Raw genomic sequence first — 27,472 nt, 5'->3', positions numbered from 1 at the left:
CAGAGTAGAGTGCTACTCGCCGAAAAAGTGCTTCCACGCTTTGTCAGGGGTAGTAAGCACTATATAAATGCAATTACAACACAATACACTCACACATCCACTCAAACTCATGCACCGACTCACAGACCCACTCAGACACACATGCACTCACTCACAAAGGTTAGAAGTTTCAGTAAGAAAATAAAACATTTTAAAACTTAGAAATTTGCTGAAAAAATATCAAAAGTTACAGGGACATTATAGTAAGGAAATAGAATTTAAAAAACCTTGGAAATTCACTGATAAAAACAAAGGTTACATGGGCGTTTTAGTTAGGCTCAGATTTTACTCGTACAAAAGCAGAGAAATTCAGCACTTACCAGAGTTAACTATAACTTACGCTCCTGTAATGCACTGCTTATGACCTCATATATTATATCACTCATGACATGGTCAGTGACATCACTTATGAAATCACTGATGACATCTCAAATAACATCACTGAGGACATCACTGATGACAACTCAATTGACATCACTGATGACATCCACAGAACCACTCATACACCCACTTACATCCCTATACAACATCCCAAACACCCACAGAACCACTGACATGCCCATTCACAGACCTATATAAACACTTACACACCTACTTACTGATCAATAGGGCCATTCACACATCAACTCACCCATTGAGGCACTAACGCAACCACTCACTCGCATATCCCGCCACTCATGCACCTACTCACTGACCAATACAGGCACTCACACATCCAGTCATACAGACACTTACACACCCAGTCATACACGCACACAGCCAATCGCACAGTTAATCAGTAACCCATACAGCTACTCGCACACCCACTCAATCACTCATACAGTAACAGATGTAGTCACTCACCTATACAATCACTGTGACAACCACATACTCTCCCATACAGTCTCTCTCCCATTCACTCATCCATGCAACCAGACACACCCATTTACTCATCCATACAGCCACTGACACACCCACTCACTCAACCATATACTCATTTAAACACCCATACAGCCACTCATGTACCATCTCAATCACCCATAGACATACATGTATCCTCTCAGTCACCAATACACCTACTCATGCATCCTCTCATTCACCATTTACAGCCACTGACACACCTGTACACTTAGAAGACAAAAGAGGTACGGTGGACCTGGGTGGCAAGTTGGCCACCTGGTGAGTTCTCAGAGTGGTGTGGAGGTGGGGAATACATCCTTTCGGAACTAGGACCCTCACACACCCAGCAAGCTGTTGAAAACTAAAACAGCGATATGATTAAGCATTCACTGAAGACATGAGTTCTCTTTAGTCAACACGTGTTTCTTGTCTTATGTTGACTAATGTCCGGGCTCCATTTTGTATTGTCATGTCTCCACGTGCTTTGCACGAGAAGAGTCCTACCTTTTCGCTAGTTGCTCTTGTAATCTGCCTAGTAACAGTCTATAAATAGCTCCTTTGTCCGTCTGGCGCATGTCCAGATTTGACCACATCTGTTATCAGTTAGTCCTTGTTTGACCATGTTTTCGCGGGCTCAGGAAATTGTTAACTCCGCCCACATATTGATCCTGTATCGAAAATGTCCATAAATGGTAATGAATTTTGCTCTATGTTGTATCCACCCACTTATGAGCCCCTCTGTTGTGTATAAAAGGGGACCGCGTACGCAAGTTCTTTGTGCTACTCTATGCAGTACTGAAGAGTGTTGTGTAGGTTGTAGGACCACCCTTAAGGGTTAATAAACTCTGTCTTTGTATTTGCAGTTTCCGTGCCAACTTCCTTCTAGCTTTTGTTACAGGAGAGCGAACCCTTGTATTCTGCGGGCCTAGCTGGGGCCTGTACTCATCAATTGGCGCCCGTCACGTGGAGCTCATCGGCGACTCGGATGCTCGAAGGACTGGTCGTGACGAAGGTGAGGAATTTGGCCGGGGATGTGATCACTGCCAGCGGCGTCTTTTAGTCCTGGCATCCCGAGGTTTTCTTCCTTCCCTTCCGAGCTGACCATCTGGGTGGCGCCGGTCCTCGACTGAGACCTCTTCTGTCGGTTTGCCGTGTGACAGCTGTTTGGGCGAATTTTGGAACTTGGCAGTTGGAATCTGGACACTCTTGATTGGTAAGAACCGTTGTACGGTACTTGCTCCGAGGTTTGAAGCCTGGGTTGGCTATTTGAGTTTGATTTGTGATGACCGGTCATATTTTGTATTGATTACTGTGAGAATATATGCGTTGCAACACATATAGGCAGGTAATGTGGAGATATTTCTCCGGAGTTGTTTACATCTGAACGGCGCAAAGTTTATGTGCCATTTTTGATAATACTGCATATTTTGCATTATTTTTGAGCACGCCTGCTTTTAGCGCACTCCGTAAGTGGTGCTGCTGCTTTGGAAACCGGTTAAATCTTGAGGAATCTGCTCCAGCCCCCCCAGAGGGGACTCCTAATAGGGATATCTATGTGAAGCATGGTCTTTCCTCTATAATGTACAGCACAGTGTGGAGGAAATACACCAAAAAGGATCCTGAGTTACGATGGCCTTTGTATGGATCGTTTGATGTGCGTAAGATTGAATATGTGGAACAGTGTATGTGTAAACGGCGTGCTCGGCAAGATATGTTTGAATGTGTACGGTTATGGGTGAAGGAAGTGCGAGAGAAACGTGAGAAAGCGCTGATTGATAAAGAGCAACGGAAAAATGATCATGTGAGAGCACAGGAAGCGAAGCGTCGGGAGGAAAGAGAACTGGCGGAGAGACAAGAGAAAGAGAGGAGGTTGCAAGTCTCGGGTCAATATGCTGTCCGCCAGCCACTTTATCCTGTCCTTACTAATCTCGAAGATGATTTTCATTTATTAGATCGCTCTCCGCCCCCTTATGTTGGCGCGTCTGCCCCGAGGTCACAGGATTCTGGATCGGTTTCGGATAAGGTAGACACGCGGTCCATGTTATCAACTGAGCGTATGGGTGAGCTTCGGAAAATTTCTCTTCGTGCGCTTAAGGGCAAGCTATCTCTTACTGAATTATTGGAAAATTGGCAGGATAGAGAGAAGCTGTATTTTGTTGAAACTTTTTCTGATGAGGTGATTACTGCCTTTCGGAAATATTCTGATGTTTTTGAGCCTGATGATGTAGTATCAGATTCTAAAGCATTACGTAACAGTGTCTTTTCTCCCTCTAAGGTACCCGATGCGGTCCGACGGCTGTTTGCATTGCGGGACGCGGCGTTTGAACTTAAAGAAAGAGCGCGCCAAAAGACAGGGGAGATGGAGAAATCGGATTCACACGTCGGCGGAAAACAATCGTCTACCTCCCATTCAGATAAGAGCGAACTAGTGCATGCTAAACCGATGCGAGAGGCGGCACCTTTGTATGTTCCTCCTAAAGGAGCAGGAACTAGTCTAGACATGTCTTCCCCCGATGCTAGGGGATATTTTGTGTATAATTGGGTTTATACTCCCTGGCATAGGACTGATGTTATGGCATTAAAGAATGCATTGCCTGACCCCCGCAAGAATCCAGCGGCCTTTTACGAAGAGGTCGAAGGGGCCTTGAATTCTTGTACTATGACTTTAGCAGATATAGATTTGTTCTTTGGGCTCATTTTACCACCGGATATGTGGCGATCTGTGCGGAAGGTGGATGATCAAGCCGCTTTTAAGGCTAAGTGGTCTGAGATTGAGGATGAGGATAGGGAGAGAAAACCCGCGCAAAAACCGCCCCAGCTTATTTTAGATCTTCCTGCTGCTATCTTGACTAAGTTGAAAACGATTATTCCCCCTAAAAAGATTGACTGGAATATGTTAGCCTCGTGTAAACAGAAGCCAGATGAATCAGTTTCAGACTTCTTTACGCGCTTTGAGGAAACATTTCATGATTTCAGTGGTCAGTCGCTTACGGATGATACGGGTCGACATCTTTTTGTTGATAAATATGTGGCAAATTTATTACCGGGAATAGCAGCTCGATTAAAGGCGAGTGAAAGTTCTTGGTCCACCTCGTCTCCGGCATCCCTCCTGACTATGGCTCAGTATTATGAGCGTCAGGAACAAGAAGCGAAGGGGAATGAGGAGAAGAAATCGAAAGATTTGAAAACTAAGGTGATGTTAGCACAAGTGTATGGTCCGCCTCGTCGGGGTGTCAAAAGAGGTAGAGGAGGATTCTATGGTCCCCCTTCGGGTCGGTCAGATGTTAATAGAAATCAATGTGCGTATTGGAAACAGCTGGGTCATTGGGCCAGGGATTGTCCGGTGCTATACGCACCCAGTCAGGGACGTGGTCAGGGACCGTCAAGAGGTAGAGGGGGCTTTTCGAATTTCAGAGGGAATTCCAATGATCGTGCTCGCTTTGATACTAACGTGCAGCAACGAGATAGACCTAATGTGTTTGATCGGCAAAATCAGTATCAAATGTCTGGGAATGACCGTTGGTACCATGATTCGCAGCATGCGTAGGATTGCGTTGGATGGGGGTTGGAATCAGTTGAAGTGCCGGTTGATCAGAGGGGTCCTTATGTTTCAGCAAATGTTCTGGGTTCTACTGATCAGTTCCTAGTTGATACAGGAGCTACTCGCAGTACGCTGTCCAAACAATTGGTTCCGAGGGCTCCCCCATCTGGCTTAATGGTTACATCGGTAGGGTTTGATGGTACACTCTCTCGAAGCCCTCTATCCCGACCCCTTGCATTTAGTGTTGAACACCTTTCTGCGCCTTGCCCATTTTTGCTTGCCCCGAACACGCCTGATAACATTATGGGTCTTGATATGCTTAAGCACTTCAGAGCTACGATCCGCTGCTCCCCTACTGGAGTACGTGTGATATTAAACGATAATCACCCTATGACGGAACGGATGTGTGTGGTTGCAGAGGATACTGTATTAGCTTCTCTCCCTCGTACTTTGTGGGCCACTTCGGATACTGATGTGGGACAGATGGTGATTCCGCCTGTCCACGTTAGTGTCCAGGAGGGTGCGGTGTTACCACGCCTCCCTCAGTATCGTATTTCCCAGGAGGGGGAGGAGGCACTCATACAGATTGTGCAGGATTTGATTAAGGTGGGAGTAGTGGAGGAAGTTCCCTACAACGTCTGCAACAGTCCTATTTTACCCATTTTGAAGAAGGATACCGATACTAGGGTTTATCGTTTTATCATTGACTTAAGGGAAGTGAATAAGATAGTGATACCTCAGTATCCAGTGGTTTCTGATATTACGACATTACTTACTCTGGTCCCGCCAACGGCGACCACATTTTCGGTTATCGATTTGAAAAATGCTTTCTTTTCGATTCCTATTCATCCTGATAGCCGGTACCTCTTCGGCTTTACTTTAAATAATAAGTCTTATAGATTTTGTAGAGTCCCTCAGGGTTATACAGAGAGTCCTAGTATTTACAGTCAAGCATTAAAAAGACAATTGGATTCCTTTGTTCTGCCTGATGGTGTCGCCCTTATACAATATGTCGACGACATCTTGTTGGCGGCCGACACTCCTGAGCTGTGTGAGAAGTGTACGTTATCCTTGCTTTCCTTTTTGGCGTCTCACAATCACAAAGTGTCAAGGAAGAAATTGCAATTCTGTAGACCAAAGGTGACTTATTTGGGTCACCTTTTGTCTAAGGAGGGGCGTGCACTCACACCAGATCGTATTCAAGCAATTTTGGACACGCCAGTACCTTCCACACAGAAGGACGTGCGTGCATTTTTGGGTCTTGCTTCTTTTTGTAGGCAATGGATATTGGGGTTTTCACACATAGCTAAGCCATTGTTAGCACTTTTGACAAAAGATACCCCAATTCCTGTTCCCTGGTCGAATGAGTGTGAACTTGCCTTTCAGCAATTGCGACAAGCCCTTTGCTCAGCACCAGTGTTGGGGACCCCTGATTATACGAAGCCTTTTACACTGTACGTGCATGAGAAAGATGGATGTGCATTATCAGTTTTAGTGCAGATACACGGCGACAAGCAGTGCCCTTGTGCATATTTTTCGGCTGTACTTGATCCTGTTGCCCGAGCATTGCCTGGTTGTTTTCGCTCGGTTGCGGCGACAGCTATGTCAATACGCCAAAGCGAAGGAATTGTGTTATCTCATAAGTTGTTGGTATTAGTCCCCCATGCTGTTGATGCCCTGCTTAATCAGACAAAGACGCAGCATTTGACCAGTGCTCGTTTAACGGGATATGAGTTGACACTTTTGGCTCCTCATATTACGTTAAAGAGGTGTGCAACGTTAAATCCAGCCACATTTTTGCCGTTCCCGGAAACTCAGTCTGAAGCACAAAAAGCACATGACTGTATTCTTGTGACTGAGGAACAGACAAAGGGTCGTATTGATCTCCAGGATACACCCTTTACAGATGTAGATGGAGAACTGTGGGTGGACGGATCATGCCTGAAGCTACCAGATGGTACGACTTCAGCAGCGTATGCAATTACCACATTACAAACAATAGTGGAGACAGCACGCATACCGCAGAAATCAGCTCAAGCAGCGGAACTGATAGCATTAACACGAGCATGTGAGCTCAGTACAGGATTGTGTGTGAATGGTTATACAGATAGCCGCTATGCCTTCGGAGTAGCGCACGATTTTGGCCTACTCTGGAAGGAGAGAGGGTTTCTAACGTCACATGGAGCACAGATAATGTATGGGGAGTTAGTTCATAACCTTTTGACGGCATTAACATATCCAAAGAAGATTGCTATAGTTAAATGTAGTGCCCATAAAAAGGTGGTTGATAAAGTTGGAGAAGGGAATGCTTTTGTAGACCGGGTGGCACGAAAGACGGCGATGCAGCCTGGCGCTACTGCAATGTATGTTGTGAGGTCACAGGCAGAAAGATGGCACGATGCTAGGAGAGAAGTGCTGGAGATACAGAGGACCGCTTCCGATAAGGAACGGGAGCAGTGGTCCAATGATGGAGAATTAGATGACGAAGGGTGTTGGAGAAGTAAGCAGATGGATAAATGGAAGTTACCCACAGCTTTTGTACAACCTATGGTTCAGATGGCACATGGACTAGCGCATGTCGGAGCTTCCGCAATTGTAAAATTACTCACATGAGTTTGGGAGCATCCGGAGATCGCTAGTACGGCAAAGAGAGTAGTGCAGACCTGCATGATTTGCCTGAGGTACAACCCAGGAAAGGGTACACGAACTCCAGCAGGAGGATTTGCAACACCTACTGCACCCTTTGAGGTTTTGCAGATGGACTACATTCAGATTGAGCGCTGTAACAATTTGAAGTATGTTCTAGTAGTGGTTTGTGCCTTCAGCAAATGGGTTTGGCATACCCTACGAAAGACAATACTGCAATGACTACAGCCAAGATGCTATTGAAAGAGTTCTTCCCTCGATATGGTGTTTGTAGATTGTTGTGGAGTGATAACGGACCTCATTTTATAGCAGACGTTATCAAGTATGTCTGAAAGGACTGGGAATTACCCAAAAATTCCATGCAGTGTTTCACCCTCAGTCTGCGGGATTGGTTGAGAAATATAACGGTACTTTGAAGCTTAAGATCGCTAAGATCCAAGCTTCGACTTCTTTGACTTGGCCAGACGCTTTACCGCTGGCATTATTGTCAATTAGATCGATACCGCATTCTCGGACCGGTCTCACACCCTATGAGATCGTGTTTGGATGCCCAATGAATATTTGGGGTCCACCGAAACCGAAGTCAGTGTATGATGTACCTTGTGTGATGATGAATGATTATCTGGCACAGTTAACGGATAATTTGGTTTCTATTCATCAACAGGTTCGAGAAGCGCTCCCTGATCGGTCCACAGGTGAAGGACATAACCTCCGGCCTGGAGACCATGTCATGATCAAGGTGTTTGAAAGGACGAACAGTCTGGAGCCGAGATGGGTTGGTCCTGAGCAGGTCTTGCTCGCAACGAGGACAGCTGTGCGAGTCTCCAATCGGAAGAACTGGATCCACTCCTTGCACTGTCGCAAAGTGCCGCCTGGATTAGTGGAGCCTGCTGTATTGACCGACCATCGAGAAATCCTGACGGCAGAGACAAGCCGTGCTGTGGAACCAAACGACACTGAGGAGCTCTTCCCGGACCAAGCGATTCCTGGAGGCAGAAGATATCATCTCAGACCGAGGAAGTGATTTCTTTTTCTGTATCCAGATACGTTGTCAGAACGGCCCTTAGGTTAGTGAAACGGAGAGCCAATGAGGCAAGGGGGGGGGGGGGGGGGGATCAGCCCTGCATTAGTGTAGTGACACCCGTCTTGGCCCGCTGGTGAAGAAATCAACGGCAGCCTAAGGGGAAGAGTTCTGACAACCTTTTAGTTTCAGGAAGATATTGACTTTTACTATAAAATGGAGAAGAAGAAGATTTTTTGTGCGACAAGTTTTATTATCATTGTAGCCATTGTTGGTATCACCACGTGGTTTGTTGAGGATGTGACTCCTGCCCGTGAGTTGCTTGTTTTGACTACTCCAGTGCCTGAGGAGCACTACTTTTACACCCTTCCGTATCAAGAACTGAAGCATCGTCAGTCTTATTTGAATAATACTTTCATCCAGATGTTGCATCATACCCATGTTGCCACAAATGCTACGAACTGTTGGATATGTGTTATGATGCCAGCTCATCAGAAGAAAGGAGGAACACCGTTCATACCTCTTCCTTTCTCTCATAATCGCTCTTGTAGAGCATGGTATACGTTGCTTTTTGCCACACGGAAACCTACAGTGGGACAATTACTTTTTAGACTTAATAGGGAATGTCATCAAGATAAAGAAGGCTATCCACAAGCGAATGGGACAATATGGGAGTGGGAAGAATATCGACCAGACAATGAATCAATCCCCTATATCTTCACGAACACCAGAGACACTGCTGGAAACGAACAATTTGTGATTCAAGTGGCACAAGCTCAAGCGGACCTGTGTGTTCAGAGTGTGGGTCATATTCCTGTTGGTGTTAGTGACTGTATTATTGTGTTGAATATAGACGGATTAAATAATAGTACTTTCTTAGCTTCCCATAATACATATTTCGTATGTGGGAATAAGGGTTATTATCGCTTACCAGCCGGCTGGTTCGGAGTATGTTATGTAGCGTTCTTATTACCCCCTGTATTCTTAGCACCTGCATCCTATCATAAGGACTTGAAGTTATTGAACAATGTAACTGTAAATAGGTATAAACGTACTTTATCCATTGATGATGTTGACCAAACTGACACTAGCTTACAGCAGTATGTTGATTTTAACTTAGGATTGTTTTTCTTTGTTGGAGCTGCCCTAAATAGTAGGAAGGTTCGAAGATTAACAAGAGTTGTAGAGGCTGTAACAAATCAAGCTGCCGCTGCTCTTGGGAATCTTACGGAAGAATTGCAAATCACTAGAATTGTTGCGTTACAGAATCGTATGGTATTAGATGTTATGTTAGCAGACAGAGGTGGAGCATGTAGAATTATCGGAAGTAGTTGTTGTGTATTTATTCGTGACCACACGCCATCTGTCTATAACGCTATTAATAAGTTGCATAAAATCGCAGCTGAGATCCATACAGAGAATGGCACTTGGACCTTTTCTGGATGGTTTTGGGCATTGATCACTACATGGGGATGGAAAGTTTTAACTGGTCTCTGTATTATTGTAGCAGTTCTGTTTTCCTGCTGCATCTGTGTTCAGTGTGGTCCTTTACTCTGTTCTTTATGTGTGTCATTTTGTATTCCTGATAGGAAAGCTATTGCCAATGTCACCTATCAGAAACATTTAAACAAAGAGGTGGAAGAGATGATGAAAATTGACATATATGATGATTATCCCAACAAGCCGAATGTCTTCAGTAAATGCTGAAAGGGTCGTCTGTTGAAAACTAAAACAGCGATATGATTAAGCATTCACTGAAGACATGAGTTCTCTTTAGTCAACACGTGTTTCTTGTCTTATGTTGACTAATGTCCGGACTCCATTTTGTATTGTCATGTCTCCACGTGCTTTGCACGAGAAGAGTCCTACCTTTTCGCTAGTTGCTCTTGTAATCTGCCTAGTAACAGTCTATAAATAGCTCCTTTGTCCGTCTGGCGCATGTCCAGATTTGACCACATCTGTTATCAGTTAGTCCTTGTTTGACCATGTTTTCGCGGGCTCAGGAAATTGTTAACTCCGCCCACATATTGATCCTGTATCGAAAATGTCCATAAATGGTAATGAATTTTGCTCTATGTTGTATCCACCCACTTATGAGCCCCTCTGTTGTGTATAAAAGGAGACCGCGTACGCAAGTTCTTTGTGCTACTCTATGCAATACTGAAGAGTGTTGTGTAGGTTGTAGGACCACCCTTAAGGGTTAATAAACTCTGTCTTTGTATTTGCAGTTTCCGTGCCAACTTCCTTCTAGCTTTTGTTACAGGAGAGCGAACCCTTGTATTCTGCGGGCCTAGCTGGGGCCTGTACTCATCAAAGCTAGGTGTCATGCTTCATCATATGGGTCTGCTCCTCGTCGAGCCGGCGCTGCAATGCTCGACGGGCACCCATAAAGGGGCTCTTTATCGGAGATCTTTTGTTCCTTGCCGTATAGGTGCCGTGGGTATGAGGGGCCTGGTAAGATGTAGATGTGGTGTGTGGGTTAAAACAGGTAAGGGAATCCTCTATAATTATTTTTATTCTGGAGAGGTCACAACCTGATTAAAAAGTTAAAAGAAGGAGGGCGACTATTTTGTTTTAATCTGACAAAAATTACCCTCTACCCCTTAGTGGTCAATATGTTTCTCGCCTATAAAATGTCTCTAATAGATCAGTTGGCGATTCCTCAGGACCTAGTGACTAAATGAAAACTATCTACAGTGTGTGGTGTGGTTCTACATACCACTTCTTCTCTCGGTAAGATGTTGCCCCGGAGAAAAGCAGCCAACCTCTTAAGGATTCAAGTGCGGCTTCATCAGACCGCAGCGAAGTATATGGACACTCAATGTAGTGTCGCTGCTCTCCGCTCAGAGCAGTCCGGCTCACCTACCCGCTCCGTTGCACCTGTACACTTACCATAGTCACTCATTCAGCATCTCATTCACCATTATACTCACTGACATACCCACTCGCTCAACCATGCAATAACTCACACATTGCTCCCTCATGTATACAGTGTCTCACAAACTCACACACTCTTCTATACCCCACTCACACATGCACTAATAAACCATACAGGTACTCGCACAGCCACTTACCTTAGTATAAAAGCTAGTCATCCTCCACTCCTTCCTTGAACGTTTCCGGGTGACCCATCAAGCTAGGCCTGAGCACAAAAAAAAGGGGGGGGGGGGGGGGGGGGGGGTCTCCCAAAAAGCTATTTCCACATACAATTTCCAAATGGCTGCACATATTTACACTAAATTTGGCAGAAAGAAATTTACCCAGAAGGCATGATTTTTGTGATTTAGTGTAAATCTGTTCAGTAGTTTTAGAGAAGTTAAGGTTACAAATGTATACCTATCTGGATCATTGGGCTGAAATTGATAAATGCATGCCTTCTGATTAGCTGAGGGTGCTTTTTACGAGTGAGCGCTCTGATTGGCTGACAGCAACATGTATAGCAATGCTGCGGCGGCCATTACAGCACTCAGGGACGTGGCATCACAGGCTCGGTTCTTTTTGAATGGAAGAGTAGGATACCCCACAGAAAACTTTGAATACTAGTGTTTTTCATTGTATTACATTGACAGACTGGGAGGAAGGAGAGTTGTTCATAACTTCAGTAAGAATACCTATGATGCAGAACTGCATTTTTGGATTCTCACTGATAGTCATGAATGTAAATTAGAGTACAAAGCATATCCCCCCTTCGCAGCTGTCAATGCAAGAAAGTGAAAGATTATACACAAGTAATGCTTGTAGAAAAGATAAGACATCTGAGTGGGCTACTTATAATTTTGCAGTTGCTTGACTCACAAAGGTATCAGTTGGAAAATGTCCATCTAGACAATGGCTTGTAAAAGTATAAAATGATTTACAAGTTGCTACCTTACATATTTCTGAAATAGGAACATTCTTGATCCAAACGGTAGAATACATTTTTTCTCTAGGGGAATGTGCTCTTGGCTTACAAGGCAAAGATTTATTTGCCAGTTGTTGTCAACATTAATGCAGGACGCTATCCTATGAGCAAAGGTTTGTTTGGAGGATGCTAAGCCTGTACGAAAGGACCATAAATTATATATTTTTTTAAAAGATGCGGTGTTTTTTTATTGGGTTTGGTTTTATCTAAATAAAACTTTAAGGCTTTCTTTATGTCTAGAGAATGAAGTGCTATCTCTGCTGGATAAGAAGAATTAGGAAAGAAAACAGGAAGAGAAAGTTAATTTACATGGAATTTTGAGAACTTCATGAAGAAAAGAAGGGTGTGTTCTTAAAACTACCCTGTTACAGTGGAAAATCAAGTAGGGTTTTGTGAATAAAAAGGCTTGCAATTCATGGATTCTCCTGTGGAGGTAATTGCAACTAAAATGGCAACTTGTCACATAAGATGCTGCAATGTGTCTTTTTGAATAGGTGCTGGGAAGACCCAAATTCAGCTCCAACGGGGGACAGTCCTTCAAATTGGAGGATACACATTTGTACGTTCTTCCAGAAAGTCTTTGATGACTGGTATTGTGAAGAACGATTATTGATATTGGCTTTTTCTTTATGCTTGTATATCCGATACTATGGGCCCCTATTGTTGGCATTTTGTTTTGGGACACATCAATTTCTGGGAAACCTCGATCTCGGAAAATGGATTGTAAGATGTATTTGTTTAGTTCCCATTCATGGTTTTCACGGAATTGTCTCCTAAGGAATACTTTCAGCTGATTTTGCTGACCCAGTAAGTGAATTGCTTGAAGTGATAGGTTTATCGCCAAAATGTCCTTGATCTCGTTCCTCCCTGTTTGTTGAAATGCAACATTATTTGGCAATTGTCCTTTTCTACTAGAACTCTGTTTGAGAACAGAGATAGATGGAAAGCTCAGAGTGACATGGAATGCTTTCAGTTCGATAACACTGGTGTGGTGAAGCTGTTGTTGAGGTGATTACGGACCATGAACTATTAGTTCTCCTAAGTGAGCTACCCAGCCTAGTAGAGAAGCATTTGTCACCAGGGTATGTATGATCTTGGTGGAATGAAATGCCTTTGAGTAGATTCTAATTGTTTAGCCACCACTGGAAGGGCTGCTGAGCTTGTTGATTCAAAACAATCTTGTCTGCCCAGTCTCCTTGTTCTTGTGTCCAATGATCATCTAAACACTGCTGTAGATGGAGGTCTCTTGTAGAGACTAGTGTTGAGTACCACTAAAATCCAAGAGGCAATGGAGTTTAGAGGCAAAGACAGTTTCCTTATTATTGGATTTCTTATATGTAAATATGCGTAGACGAAGATCTTTGTTTTGCTAAGAAAAGATGCTACTATCGCCAAACATCTATAATAGGTTCTTGGGGTGGATTTGAGGCCTAAAGGGATAATTTTGTACTGGTAGTGGGCTTTGCAGACAAGAAATCAGACAAACCTTCTGTGTTTGATGCAATTGGAATGTGAAAATAAGCATCTTGTATGACCACAAAGCATGCCCAGTCTCCCTTCATGAGTTGGGGATACAGTTGATGAATGCCAACATCCTGAAGTTTTGATATTTAATATAGCCCTGATGAGGCTGGGTGCAGAGTGCTATTGAGATTACTAATATCAGCATTCTTTTTACAGAACTCTGTACAACTGAAACAGTGGCAGAGAGTTACATATGTATGATTTTTCATTTTCAGACACGAATGTAATAATTCCAAGTCAAACACAATAGTATTTACTAATTAAGATTTTTACTAAACCATTTACCTGAGTACATCCATTTCATCCTTTAAAGATTGTGCTTCATCTGCCAAGGAGGTCATATCTTCATTTTGTTGTCGCAGATCTGAAATCTCCTTTTCCAGCTCTTCACAGCGTATTCGGTAATCGTCTTTTGATGCCTCTAGCCTACGGATGGGAAGGACGCAAACAGTGATGTAACAACTTGCAACAAACCATGGCTCTTAACAAGGTTATTTTGGCACTGAGATGCATCTAGATGTGTGCACATAACAAAATATAATAGAATATTATTAGTAGAAAACGCACCACCTGCATTGAAAGCAATGCACAATTTGTATGCTTCAAGTAAACCTCTAGTTGAAACTAGACAACCTCTACATGTCTTAAATAGCTTTTTTTTTTTGGGGGGGGGGGGGGGGATACTGTCACTATATGGGTTTTTTGCCTACTTCGTTTCCTGTATGTACACTAAAAGCTCTTCCCTAGTGACAGTGGTGCACAAGTTACTTACTTGTGTAACGATATATCCGTAAGAGACATTCGTTAGTGATGGATTCCTTACCTTAGAATATCCCCAGGCGTCATTCTGGACCGGAAAGTTTTTGTCAGTAGTACCCCTGCGCGTCAATAGGCGTAGTCATGCAGCTCCGCATACGTCGCTAGCATCGTATTCGCCGAGATGACGTCATCAGAGCTACTTAGACGTGCCTACGCGCGTGGACTTCAGTTCTGTACACTACTTTCCGCGTCATGAACGCAGAGCAATGCCAGAGATAGACTGTGAGAAGTTGGCCTGGCATATGCTGTTCCTAGTTATAGGGACACCTTGCACCAGGCAAATTCGACTCTTATTGAGGATAGGTTTAAGAAAGAAAGTTATCCTAGTGGTAGCTGTGGAGAGCAGCCTTCAGGCTAAGTCTTGAAGGAGTGTTAAGCTTATTGTTTTACCATAATAACCTCTTGAATAACCAAATGAAAGAGTAGCCCACACAGGTATTTATATATAAAATATATGTATTTATTCTAGGCAGAATCCCACAGTCCCTTATGTGACTAGTGGCAAAGTTACACTTCAAACAAGCATTTATAAACACAATAAATTGCACAGAAATCAATGGGCCCCAGGGGGGTACCAAACCAAATATCAAAAAAGTGGTATAAGAACCACGACAATTCTACAGGCAATGCCTAGGGCATTCAGGATCGCTTGCCCCTTCAGAATCCACCCACAGTTATGAGGAAGGGGATCCACGGGAGACGTGTGCAGTGCAAGTAGCTGCTATCGGGATCTCTATTACAGCCTATGGAGAATGTCGCGGTTGGAAATAAACAGTTTAAAAATACTTCTAGCAGGAGTACAAAGTTAAAACTTTAGACTTAAGCTTTTGAGATGCCCACAACCACGAGAGTACCGAGGTACCACTGTTACCTGCCCCAGGGAAGCCGGGTGCAAGGTCGTTTCTGCTGTCGGGTCGCGGGCTAATTTTCAATGAAAAAGTAGTCCAAACTGCTGCTAGCCGAAAGCGTCGATGAAGTCGTGAAGATCTAAGATGTAGAAAATGTAGAGAAGAACCTGAAAGCAGAGGGGACAGAGTCTGGGTCACAGCAAAGTGACCAGGAGGCTCAAAGCAAAGAGCCCTTCGATGTCGGGTGCTTCAGGTGGAAAGTGGTGTAGCTTGGATCTGCAGCCACGGGCTCCGGGAGGCTTCGAGGAAGGCCAGCTTCAGGAGGGCAACTGTCCCACGTCGGATGAGGGTCGCTGCGGTGTTAGTGTCCGGAATGGATCCACTAAGCCTTGGCAACCGCAACCCACGAAGAATGAACAAATCTGCTACAGTGCAGACCCACGAGGTCTGGGAGAGGTCTCCTTCGGGGAGACTGTAGAGCAGGCCTGGAGCAACCAGGGGAACTCTTGTTTTCAAAGATAGACCTCCGCTAGGGCCCACAAGTCGAGAGACAAGGGACCGCAGGAGGCGGCAATTTGGCGTGCGTAAAAGGGCACCCACGGGCCACCAGAGGGGACTAGGGCGCTGATCTTTGGCACAATTGCTGTAGAGTGGTTGGCTCGTAAACGGGCCAAAGCACAACTTCCCCACTGGTCAGGGTCGTGTGCTATGCAAGAGGTGGCCGGTGTCCTGGGGTATTGGGGATCTCGGCACCCACGCGGTCCACGGTGCCCAAACTCGTTGAGCACACTCACTGGCCTCTGGGATGCGCTGGAAACCCACCTCAAGGGTGCTGGAAGTCGTCGAAGTCCGTGAGAGCAGCGAAGTTCCAACCGGGTCACTTGCAGTGTTTCAGGTGCCTGCCAAGCAGGGGGATAACTCCTTTATCCCAAGGGAGATTTCTTCCGTCAGCTGGGCAGCAGCAAGTCGAAGGTCAAGACTGTAAAGTTCAAGATTATTCTGAGGCTCTGGGGCCACGTTATTCACCTTTATCCCCAAGATTAGGGGAGTGTCCAGAGTAGTGTTCACTAATGAGTGGTGAGGCGGGAAAGGGTGGCTACACCCTCTCCCCTTTGTGTGTTTCCCACCTGGGCGAGGGGCAGGATGCCCCTGAACCGGTTCCAAGCGGTGTATGCAGAATTAGGTCTCTGCAGCTGCCTACGTGCAACTCTGAAAGGACATTTGGTGCACCCACCCTGTTCCAATCCACATTATCCTGTCTGGGGAGATGCTAGCACCTCCCTGCCACAGGAGCCCTATTGTCCAGCTGGCGAGGCTGGGGTTTTCCCCAGCAACAGGCAGCCAGGGTCGTGTAGGTGGCGGGCAGTAGCCATTTTGTGAAACTTGTGCACTTTTAAATTTGTGTCTAAATTCTACAGCTTTTCCCATATCGCCCTTCTAGCAAGGGGGAATCGCACCCTCATGCCCATGGCTGGACTGGGGGTAGGATTCCTACATGTTTGACACCAAACACGATATGGTTCTGTGTAGCCATTCTCAAGTTATTGCGGTATCGCGAATGACTTATAATGCGGTTAAGAGTATATGGTATGGCTACACTACAAACAACCCAGTAACGATTATACGAAGGTTGCAGAGAGGCCCTACTCATGTAGAGGTCCCCCCTCACACATACCTCAGCACCCTGCCCTGTAGAATTAGCAAGGCCTGCTATAGGGGTGACCTATGAGAGTACATGTGTTGTAATGGGGTGGGATAGAGGGTACCTATACCCCGGTAAGGGGTGCTAGCACCACCTTACCCAGACTACAGTAGTGGTCTGGTGGTGTCAGTTTGTATGGCTGTCCCAGGGTGGCACAATGAGTGCTGCAGCCCTGGTAGGCCTACTGGGGGACCCATGCCCTGGGTACCTAGGGTACCATCTACAAGGGACTGGTAGGGCATGCCCAGCATCCAATTAGGTTTGTACCTAGAGTACTCACATCAGTTTTAGGGAGAAAGGAGATAGGCTGGGGTCCTGTATAGCAGGATCCCAGCCAGATTAGTCAAAAACCACTCAAATACCAGGCAAAAAGTTGGGGGCAACCATTAGTCAGATTCCACCTTCCTACACCGACTACTGGTGCAAAAGAACTAGGGCCCTGAAAGGGATGATCTGAACCCTAGAGAACAGTTTGCAGAACGGGGAGGATGGGCAGGCGGCAAGGAATCTATCACTAACTGTGAGAAGTTGGCCTGGCATATGCTGTCCACTAGTTATAGGGGACACCTTGCACCAGTCCAATTCGACTCTTATGGTGATAGGTTAAAGACAACCTTTAAAGAAAGCTATCCTAGTGGTAGCTGTGGGGAGCAGCCTTCAGGCTAAGTCTTGAAGGAGTGTTAAGCTTATTGTTTTACCATAGATAACCTCTCGAATAACCAAATGAAAGAGTAGTCCACACAGGTATATATATAAAATATATGTATTTATTCTAAGAATAATCCCACTAGTCTCTTTATGAGGCTGGAGGTAAAGATACAATTCAAACAAGCATTGATAGTTACAATAAATAGCACTGGAATCATAGGGCCCCACAATTCTACAGACAATGCCTAGGGCACTTAGGGTCGCTGGCCCCTTGTGAAACCACCCAAGGTAGTGAGGAAGGGGACCCACGGGAGACGCGTGCAGTGGCAGAAGCTATTGTCGGGATCTCTATTAAAGCCTATGGAGAATGTCGCGGTTGAATTTAACAAGATTAAAAACACTTCTAGCAGGAGTTCAAGTTCAATACTTTAGAGTTAAGCTTTTGAAGGGACCACACCCACGAGAGTACCGAGGTACCACTGTTACCTGCCCCAGGGAAGCCGGTTGCATAGGTCGTTTTCGATGTCGGGTCACGGGTTGATTTTCAATGGCAAAACGTGAAGAACTGCTGCTAGCAAGAAGCGTCGTCGATGTCGTGAAAATTGAAAATGTAGATCTTGTAGAGAAGGACCTGAAAGCAGAGGGGACAGAGTCTGGGTCACGGCACAGTGACGAGGGGGCTCAGGAGAAGGAGCCCTTCAATGTCAGGTGCTTCCAGGTGGAAGAGGTGTAGCTTGGATCGTCAGCCACGGGGTCCAGGAGGCGTCAAGGAAGGCCAGCTTCTGGAGGGGGACTGTCCCACGAAGGATGAGGATCGCTGCGGTGTTAGTGTCCGGATTAGATCCACTAAGCCTTGGCAACCGCAACCCACACAAGAAACACAAAATAGCTACTGGTGCAGACCCACAAGGTCTGAGCGAGGTCTCCAGCGAGGAGACTGAAGAGCAGGCCTGGAGCAACCAGGGGAACTCTTGGAAGTGAAGATTGACCTCCGCTAGGGCCCACCAGTCAAGAGACAAGGGACCGCGGGAGGCAGCAATTTAGCGTGCGTAAAGATGCGCCCACGGGTCGCCGGAGCGGGCTAGGGCATCGATCTTTGGCACAGATGATGTTGAGAGGTTGGCTCAATAATGGGCCAAAGCACAACTTCCCCACTCGTCGGGGTCGGGTGCTATGCAAGAGGTGGCCGGTGTCCTGGGGTATTGGGGATCTTGGCACCCATGGGGTCCACGGTGCTGAGCTTTGCTGTGCACACTCACTGGCCTCTGGGATGCTTGTAAACCCACCTCAAGGTAGGAAAGAGTCGTCGATGTCCGTAGGAGCAGCGAGGTTCCAACCGGGTCACTTGCAGTGTTTCAGTGCCAAGCAGGCGGGTAACTCCTTTACCCCAAGGGAGATTTCTTCATTTAGCTGTGCGACAGAAAGTCGAAGTTCAAGTCTGTGAAGTCCAAGAATAATCTGAGGCTCTGGGGACCCTGTATTCACCTTTATCCCCAAGATTACGGGTGTGTCCAGATCAAAGCCCACCAATGAGAGTTCAGGCGGGAAAGGGTGGCTACACCCTCTCCCCTTTGTGTGGTTTCCCGCCTGGGCAGGGGACAGGAAGCCCCTGAACCGGTTTGAGGCGGTGTATGCAGAAGTAGGCACTGGAGAAGCCTACATGCCACTCTGAAAAACATCCTATGGTGCACCAACCCAGTTCCAATCCACATAGTCTGTCTGGGGAGGTGGGAGCACCTCCCTGCAACAAGATCCCTATTGTCCAGCTGCCGTGGCTGGAGTTCTGCCCAGCAACAGGCAGCCAGAGTCGTGTGGGTGGCATGTAACATCCATTTTGTACTACGTGTGCACTTTTAAATTGGTGTCTAAATTCTGCCGCTTTTCCCATATCGCCCCTCTAGCAGGGGGGAATCATGCCCTCACTCCCATGGCTGGATTGGGGGTATGATTCCTACATGTTTGACACCAAACACATTATGGTTCTGTGTAGCCATTCTCAAGTTATCACGCTACCGCGATTACTTATAATGCGGTTAAGAGTATATGGTATGGCTGCACTACAAACAACCCAGCAATAGTTTTACGAAGGTTGCAGAGGGGCCCTACTCAGGTAGGGGTTCCCCCTCACACATATCTCAGCACCCTGCCTTGTAGGATTAGCAAGGCCTGCCTTAGGGGTGACCTATGAGGATATATGTGTTGTATTAAGTGGGATACATGATACCTATATCCCTGTAAGGGGTGCAAGCACCACCTTACCCAGACTACAGTAGTGGTCTGGTGGTGTCAGTTTGTATGGCTGTCCCAGGGGTGGCACAATAAGTGCTGCAGCCCCTGGTAGGCCTCTGAGGGACCCATGCCCTGGGTACCTAGGGTACCATCTACAAGGGGCTGACAGGGTGTCCTCAGTATCCAATTGGTAGGTACCTAGGGTACTCACATCAGTTTAGAGAAGACGCAGATAGGCTGGGGTCCTGGATAGCAGGGCCACAGCCTGGCTAGTGTCATAAAACAGTCAAAACATCAGCAAAAAGTTGGGGGCAACTATGCAGTCGATGCCGCTCTCCTACACTAACTAATGTCTCTTACAGATATATTGTTACACAAGTAACTTGTGCATCTGAAAGAGATGCGTTAGTGATAGATTCCTTACCTTAGAATACATACCCAAGCAATACCAACCCCAGTGGTGGGTCTGCGAAGTGAAATCACACGAGTAAGTCATTGACAACAGACCGGCCAAAGAAGCCGTCTCTCCGGACTTGACTGTCAAGGCAATAGTGCTTAGTGAAAGTATGCAGCGAGGCCCACGTGGCTGCCTGTCAGATATCCTGCAAGGGGACACCGCATCCCAATGCTGTAGTAGCTGCTGTCAACCTGGTAGAATGGGCGCACAGCCCTACCGGAGGTTTCATTTTAGCCAGAGAGTACCAGGCTTTAATACACAAGACAACCCATCGGGAAATAGACCGCTTGTGCACAGCTCTGCCTTTCTTGGCGCCCACGAAGCCAACAAAGAGCTGGCCATCCACCCGGAACTGTTGTGTGCGGTTGAGATAGAATGAAAGCGCACGTTTTGGGTCCAGACGGTGGAGCCTCTCCTAGTCTCTGGAAGGGTGCGGAAGCGGAAATAAAGTGGGCAGAGTGACAGCTTGCCCGAGAAAAAAGGCAGTGACTACTTTTGGCAGAAAGGAGAGACGTGGTCGAAGCACAACCTTGTCCAGATAAATCACCAGGAATGGAGGTTTACATGAAAGAGCCTGGAGCTCACTCATATGCCTAGCAGAGGTGATGGCCACTAGGAAGACAGTTTTCAAAGTTAATAACCGCAAAGGACAGTTACTAAGAGGCTCAAAGGGAGCGCACATTAAATATGTGAGAACCAGGTTCAAGTACCACTTAGGAATCACAAAAGGAATAGGAGGAGAAAGGTGACCTTTGAGAAATCTATTAACGACAGGGGACTTGAAAAGAGAGAGCTGATCAGGCAGCCTGAGAAAGGCTGAAAGAGCAGATTGGTAGCCCTTGATAGTGCCTAGAGCAGAGCCCTGCTGGGCCAAAGAGAGAGGAACAATAGGACCTCAGAAAGAGGTGCAGAAAAGGGGTCTACAGCTTTCGCTCTGCACCACGCCACAAATTAGTCGAAGGACGCCTGGCTGCCAGAATCACATTACAGACTTCAGGAGGCAAGTCAAATGGAATCAACTGTCGCCGCTCAATCTCCACGCAAGTAGGTGGAGGCTGGACAGGTTCGGGTGGCGGACCGTCCCCTGTTGCTGCGACAGAAGATCCTCCCAAAGAGGCAGTCAAATCGGGGGATCCACACTCATACTGAGTAGCTCGGGATACCAAATTCTTCGAGCCCAGTCCGATGCCACAAGAATGACTTGGGCCCGGTTGCGTCTGATCTTCTTAAGCACTCTGGGTAGAAGTGGTATAGGCGGAAAGGCGTACAACAGATCGCAACTCCACTCGCGATGAAAAGCGTCTCTGAGTGAGTGCCGCCTTGGAAATTCCAACGTGCAGAACTGCTTACATTGTGCGTTCTCTTCGATGGCGAATAGATCTAACCAAGGTTCTCCCCACTGAAAGAGACCTTCTACCACCTTTGAGTGAAGACGCCATTCGTGATCCATCATGCACCATCAGCTGAGTTCGTCCGCCCTGGCGTTCAAAGAACCTGCCAAGTGTTGAACCACCAGGATAACGTCCTGGCGTTACAGCCACGTCCAGAGGCACAAAGTCTCCTGACAGAGAGTCCACGACCCCACCCTGCCCTGCTTGTTGCAGTACCACATGGCGGTGGTGTCTGTGAACACCTGCACTACCCCCCCCCCCCCCCCCCACCCTTGACAGAGGGAAGGAATGCTTTCAGTGCAAGCAGGATCGCCCAGAGCTCTAAAAGATCGATATGGAGCTTGGCCTCCGCCGGAGACCAGAGGCCTCTGATCTCCGCCTCTTCCATGTGGCCGCCCCATCCCAGGAGGGACGCATCCGTCACCACTGTCTGCTCTGGTTGGGGAAGGGAGAGGGATCTGCCACTGACCCAACACTGGTCCGTGAGCCGCCACTGCAAGTCTTGTGCAGTGCCCTCCGAGATCTGGACGTAGTCGGACATGTTTCCCCGATGCTGTGTCCATTGGAACTTCAGGTCCCACTGCAGAGTCCGCATATGCCATCAGGCATGATTGATCAACATGATGCAGGAGGCCATGAAGCCCAGCAGTCAGTGTCTTCCTGACCGAAACCCAGGACCAGGGCTGAAAACTCCAGCGAATGCAGGAGGTCGGCCGTAGTCTGGAGGTGGGAGACGACTGCCTGGGGCCAGCCCGCCTTCAACAGCCAGTCGTCGAGATAGGGGAAGACTGAGACCCTTAATCTGCTCAGATGAGCTGCGACCACCGCCATCACTTTCGTGAACCCCCGAGGGGCGCTGTTAAGGCCAAAAGGGAGCACGGTGAACTGAAAATGCTCGTAGCCTACCGTGAACCGCAGGTAACGCCGATGGGCCGGCAGGATGGGCTATGAAAATAAGCATCCTGAAAGTCCAACGATACCATCCAGTCTTGTGGATCTAGGGCAGACAAGACCTGAGCAAGCGTGAGCATCTTGAACTTTTCCTTCCGGATAAAGCGACTGACATTCCGAAGGTCTAAGATAGGACGCAGGCCCTTGTCCTTCTTTGGAACCAGGAAGTAGTGGGAGTAACAACCACAACCTACTTCTGGCGTCGGAACATGCTCGATGGCCCCCTTGGCCAAGAGGGCCGCAACTTCCTGCTGGAGAAGTGCCAAGTGATCCCCCGACATGCAGTGGTACTGAGGCGGCATGGCTGAAGGGGTAGTCTCGAAGGGGAGGGAGTAGCCCCTTCGGACTATCTGCAGAACCCACCTGTCCGAAGTGATGATGCACCAGTGGGGGAGGTGATGGCAAATCCTGCCGCCCACTAGCATTCGGTGGGCCTGAAACACTGGACTAGGAAGGTTTTGAGGCAGTGGTGGCAGGGGTGGTGGTGGACTGACCCGTCCGCTGGCCCTGTGCTCCACTTTGGCGGGCCCCCTCGACCGCGGCTGCGCTGAGACTGTGGCTGCGCAGGCCGGCGGCTCTGAAAGGAAAGCGTTTGGGCGCCTCGACCCTGACCTTGAAAGGAGCGAAAGGCAGACCCCAAAGGAGCACGCGTGGTGGCAAGACCCAAGGACTGGGCTGTAGCCCGGGAGCCTTTAAAGCGTTCCAAAGTGCTATCCGCTTTGTCATGAAAAAGGCGCGCGCCATCAAAGGGCATGTCCAACCAAGTGTTCTGGACATCCCCGGAGAAGCCAGTTGTCCTGAGCCAGGCATAACAGCGTAGCGCCACTATCGTGGAAATTGCTCTGCCGAGGGAGTCGGCTGTCTCAAGGCCACAACGGATAGGGAATTTTGCAGCATCTCTCCCCACTGTAATGGCTTGGGAGAGCACCGCCCGAGCTTCCACTGGACACTGTGGCAGCACCTGTGCTACAGTGTCCCACACAGAGTGGGAATAGCAGCCCAACATGCATGCAGTATTCACCGCTCGCAACCCGGAACTGGCAGAGGTGAAACTCTTTTTCCCCCAAACTGCTCAAGTTTTTTAGATTCCTTGTCCGGAGGTGCGGAAGGGAATGCGCTCGGCGAGGCAGAGGCCTGGACAACCAGGCTCTCAGGTGTTGGGTGAGAAAACTGGGGTCGCCCGGGACCGGGCGATGGAATCGTGCCACACTCCTATCCACATGAACCCCTGTGTTAGGCTTGGTCCAGGTACTTAACAGAATGTCTGTAAGCGCATCGTTAATGGGCAGTAGTGGGTCCGCCGAGGAGGAGGAGATTGGTCCTGATAGGCACAGAAGGGAGCTCAAGGTTAAGAGCCTCAGCCGCCCTACGCAACACCACAGAAAAAGTCCCAACCTCCTCCGTAGCTACGGAAGAAGGGGACAGTGCACCAGGGGGGGGGGGAGAAAACCAGATCGCCTGGACCTTCCATATCACCCTCCCAGTCCGATTCATCCTCACATTGAGCTTTGAGTGGGTCCTCAGAATCCTCCTAGTACTCCCCTTCGTCCACCGGCTGTTTAAGAGGCAGGTAAGGACGAGGGGCCCGGGGAAAGTAAAGAAGCTCCCCATCTGGAATAGGAATCGGAGGATACTAGATCAATCCAGGCTCGACGTAGTCCGGCCCCGGAGGCAACAGTGTCATGTCCGGCACCGCAGGGTATCTTGCCGGCGTAGCCTGGGCCAAAGGCGGCGGTACGGGGGCAGAACCACCCAACGGGTCCACGGGGCCCGAAGGTGCTCCAGAGGCACCCGATGGGACAAATAAACGGCCCATGGCCGACAGGAATACCCGTATTTTTTCAAGAGTTGCGTACGGCCCCGGGAAAGGCGGGTAGGGCGCAGGCAACAACGGAGGCTCCACCGGAGTCGCGGGGGAGCGACCCCCGCCCCCTCCACCATGTCCCACGACCGTGTAGGGGTAGACCAAGAGCGACGTCGCTTCTTCGACTTCTTATGGCGCTTTGACTTACCTGTCCTCGATTCCTACGAACGATAGTGTCGGCCCCACGACCTGTCCCTCGACCTCCCACGGGAGCGGGACCTCGAGCGTTGCGGAACCAATTGCCGGGCCTCCAACAACTTTCGGGAACCCTCCCGCAAAGCCTTCTGGGCCATGGCCCGACAATCGGGGTTGTGGGCATGCTCCAAGCAGAAGAGACACGTTATGCGGGTCCGCCACTGACATGTTCCGACAGCAGTCCCTACAGGACTTAAACCCGGGCATCCCTACTGCACCAGAAGTCGAGGACTTGACAAAACAAGAGAAACAAGTCTCAGAAACCAAGTTAAAATATTAACGAGGAGTACTGCTCTCTCTCGGATCTGCGGTTGCTGGCGCCGAAAAAAGAAAGAACTGACGTCAGTCTAATTAGCTCCGATGAAGTCATCTCAGCGAATAAGACGCCAGCGACGTACGCGGAGCCGGACGACGATGCCTACTTGGGCTGCGTAGGGGTACTGCTGACGAAAACTTTCCGGATCCAGTCTGACGCCTGGGGATATTCTAAGGTAAGGAATCTATCACTAACGTGTCTCGTTCAAATATCAAAGATCTCTGTTTCTTAAGCAAAGGTCTCACAAGAATTCCTGTATCAGGTTGCTATTGAAAATAAAGTAGAATTTACCTTCCTATCCGTTATGTGTAATGTGGTGTATGCATGTTTCCCTCTTTAGGGCCCATGCCAGAAGTTTCCTGTTTTATCTCTCTTCCTGTACAATCTTTGCCTGTAGGTGATAATGACATATTTGAGTGTCTCCGATGTTCCACTCATTTTGTGTTTCAGGGAATCCAGTCAGGTCAACTGTCTGGATGAGTCAGCAAATCATTTTCAAAGGTTATCATGTCTTTCTCCTGGTCTTTTAGTGTCTTTTCTAATTGCAGTCTAGTCCTATGTTTTAGCCATGCATTCCCCTGCCCAAAACACCACTTTTAATATCTCTCATTCCATTGATTTTCTCTTTGTGTACTCTATATTGTGCTCAAAGCTTTGTTTGATGATCTCACATATCCTACTTTCAAAGGCCCTGTTCGACAACATCACACCCTTAGCTGCTAGGTATGCATGTTACTTCTGCTACCCGACTACTCAAATGTGATTATCAATAGAGATTTACCCAACAGTATCCATAACAGGGATCCCATCTTTGCTTATCTATGAGGCTGTTCTTTTATCACCAAAGAAAAAGTTACTTGTCTTTGGTAATGATGCATCTGGTAGAGACATAGGTTAGTTGCAGATTCCTTATCTTAGAATTTCCCCCAAGGGTCAGTCTGGATCCGGAGATTTTTTCTTTAGCAGTACCCATGCGCGTCGTTAGGTGGCGTTGGTCGGCTCCTTGTTCGTTGCCGGCATTGTGGGCGCTGGAACTGATATCGCTGTGCCTACATAGACGCCGCCCATGCATGTGGACGTCAGTTCTTAACACGACTTTCCACGCCAGAAGCTCAGAGCCATGAAAGACACTGACCACTGGTGCGTCAAAACTACAGCCCTTTAGGGAAGTCCCTATCCCTAGAAATCAGTTCGTAGAGTGGGGAGGATGGGTGGGGAGGTAAAGAATCTACAACCAACATATGTCTCTACCAGATACATCGTTACCAAAGGTAAATTGTTCATCTGATAGACAGTTAGTTGTAGATTCCTTACCGTAGATTAGATGCCCCAGCAATACCATCCCCGGAGGAGGGTCTGCAAACCAAGACCATACCAGAAAATCCTGGCGGACCGAACAGGCAAAGTACCCATCCCTCTGGACTTGGCTGTCCAGGAAGTTGTGTCTGGTAAACGTGTGCTAGGATGCCCATGTTGCTGCCTGACCGATGTAAAGGATTGGAACTCCACGTGTTAAATGCCGTGGTTGCTGCCATTGCTCTGGTGGAATGAGCATGCAACACCACAGGAGGGTCCTTCTTCGCCAAAGCATAGCATATTTTGATGCAAAGGACAACTCATCAGTAGATGCGTCAGCTTTTGAATAGCCCAAACTTTCTAGGCATCCACATGGCCAATAAAGAGTTTATCATCCACCTGGAAGTCTTTTGTGTGATCACGATAAAAAACAATACACGTTTTGGGTCCTGAGTGTGGAGTCTCTCCTTCTCCTTGGGAGGGATGCGGGGGTGGATAAAAGGTGGGTAGAGTGATAGATTGTCCCACATGAAAAGGCGTGACGACCTTAGGAAGAAATTAAGGCTTGGTCCGAAGCACCACTTTATCCGGATAGACAAATAGAAAAGGAGTGCCTATAAGCTAAAGCCTGGAGCTAGCTCACCCTGCAGCAGAGCTGATGGCAACCAGAAAAGCAGTTTTGAGAGTCAGGGGATAGTTATGAAGAGGCTCGAAGGGAGCACAGATAGGGAAGGTGAGTACCGAATTTAAGTCCCACTGGGGCAATACAAAAGGGGATGGAGGGAACAGACGAGTAAGACCCTTAAACTGTTAACAATAGGAGATTTGAATAAAGAAAGCTGATCTGGTAGCCCAAGAAAAGCAGAGAGGGTTGCGAAATATCCTTTAAGAATGCCCAAAGCAGAACCCTGCTGGACCAAAGAAGGTATATATAAGAGAACCTCTGAAAGAGGAGCAGAAAGGGGATCAACAGCATTTGCTGTGCACTATGCCACAAATGTGTTCCATCTACAGGCATATACCGTATTCATGGAGGGGCGCCTGGCTGCCAAGATAACATCACAGATTTCGAGCCGAAGTTCGAAAGCTGTCAACTGCCGCCACTTCATCTCCAAACAAGGAGGTGGAGACTGGACGCGTTCAGGGGAAGAACCTTCCCCTGCTGCTGTGACAGAAGAGCCTCCCGAAGAGGCAGTCTGATCAGA

The 27,472-nt window shown here is 47.6% G+C and overlaps 1 protein-coding gene across 4 annotated transcripts in view; it reads right to left on the bottom strand.

Annotated features, from left to right (window-relative positions):
- HOOK3 (hook microtubule tethering protein 3) overlaps nt 1-27,472 on the bottom strand; it is a 1,476,018-nt gene that overhangs the window by 804,130 nt on the left and 644,416 nt on the right. For all 4 annotated transcript variants that reach the window (XM_085636641.1, XM_085636638.1, XM_085636639.1 and 1 more), the window contains one exon: nt 13,837-13,977. In XM_085636641.1, coding sequence (XP_085492767.1) covers nt 13,837-13,977 — 141 coding nt within the window. The remainder of the gene's footprint in view (nt 1-13,836; nt 13,978-27,472) is intronic.

Source organism: Triturus cristatus, chromosome 2_1 (assembly GCF_964204655.1).
Source record: "Triturus cristatus chromosome 2_1, aTriCri1.1, whole genome shotgun sequence".
In the NCBI taxonomy this organism is placed as follows: Eukaryota; Metazoa; Chordata; class Amphibia; order Caudata; family Salamandridae; genus Triturus; species Triturus cristatus.
Note: the sequence above shows the minus strand (reverse complement) of the source record. Positions and strands in the feature narration are given on the sequence as shown.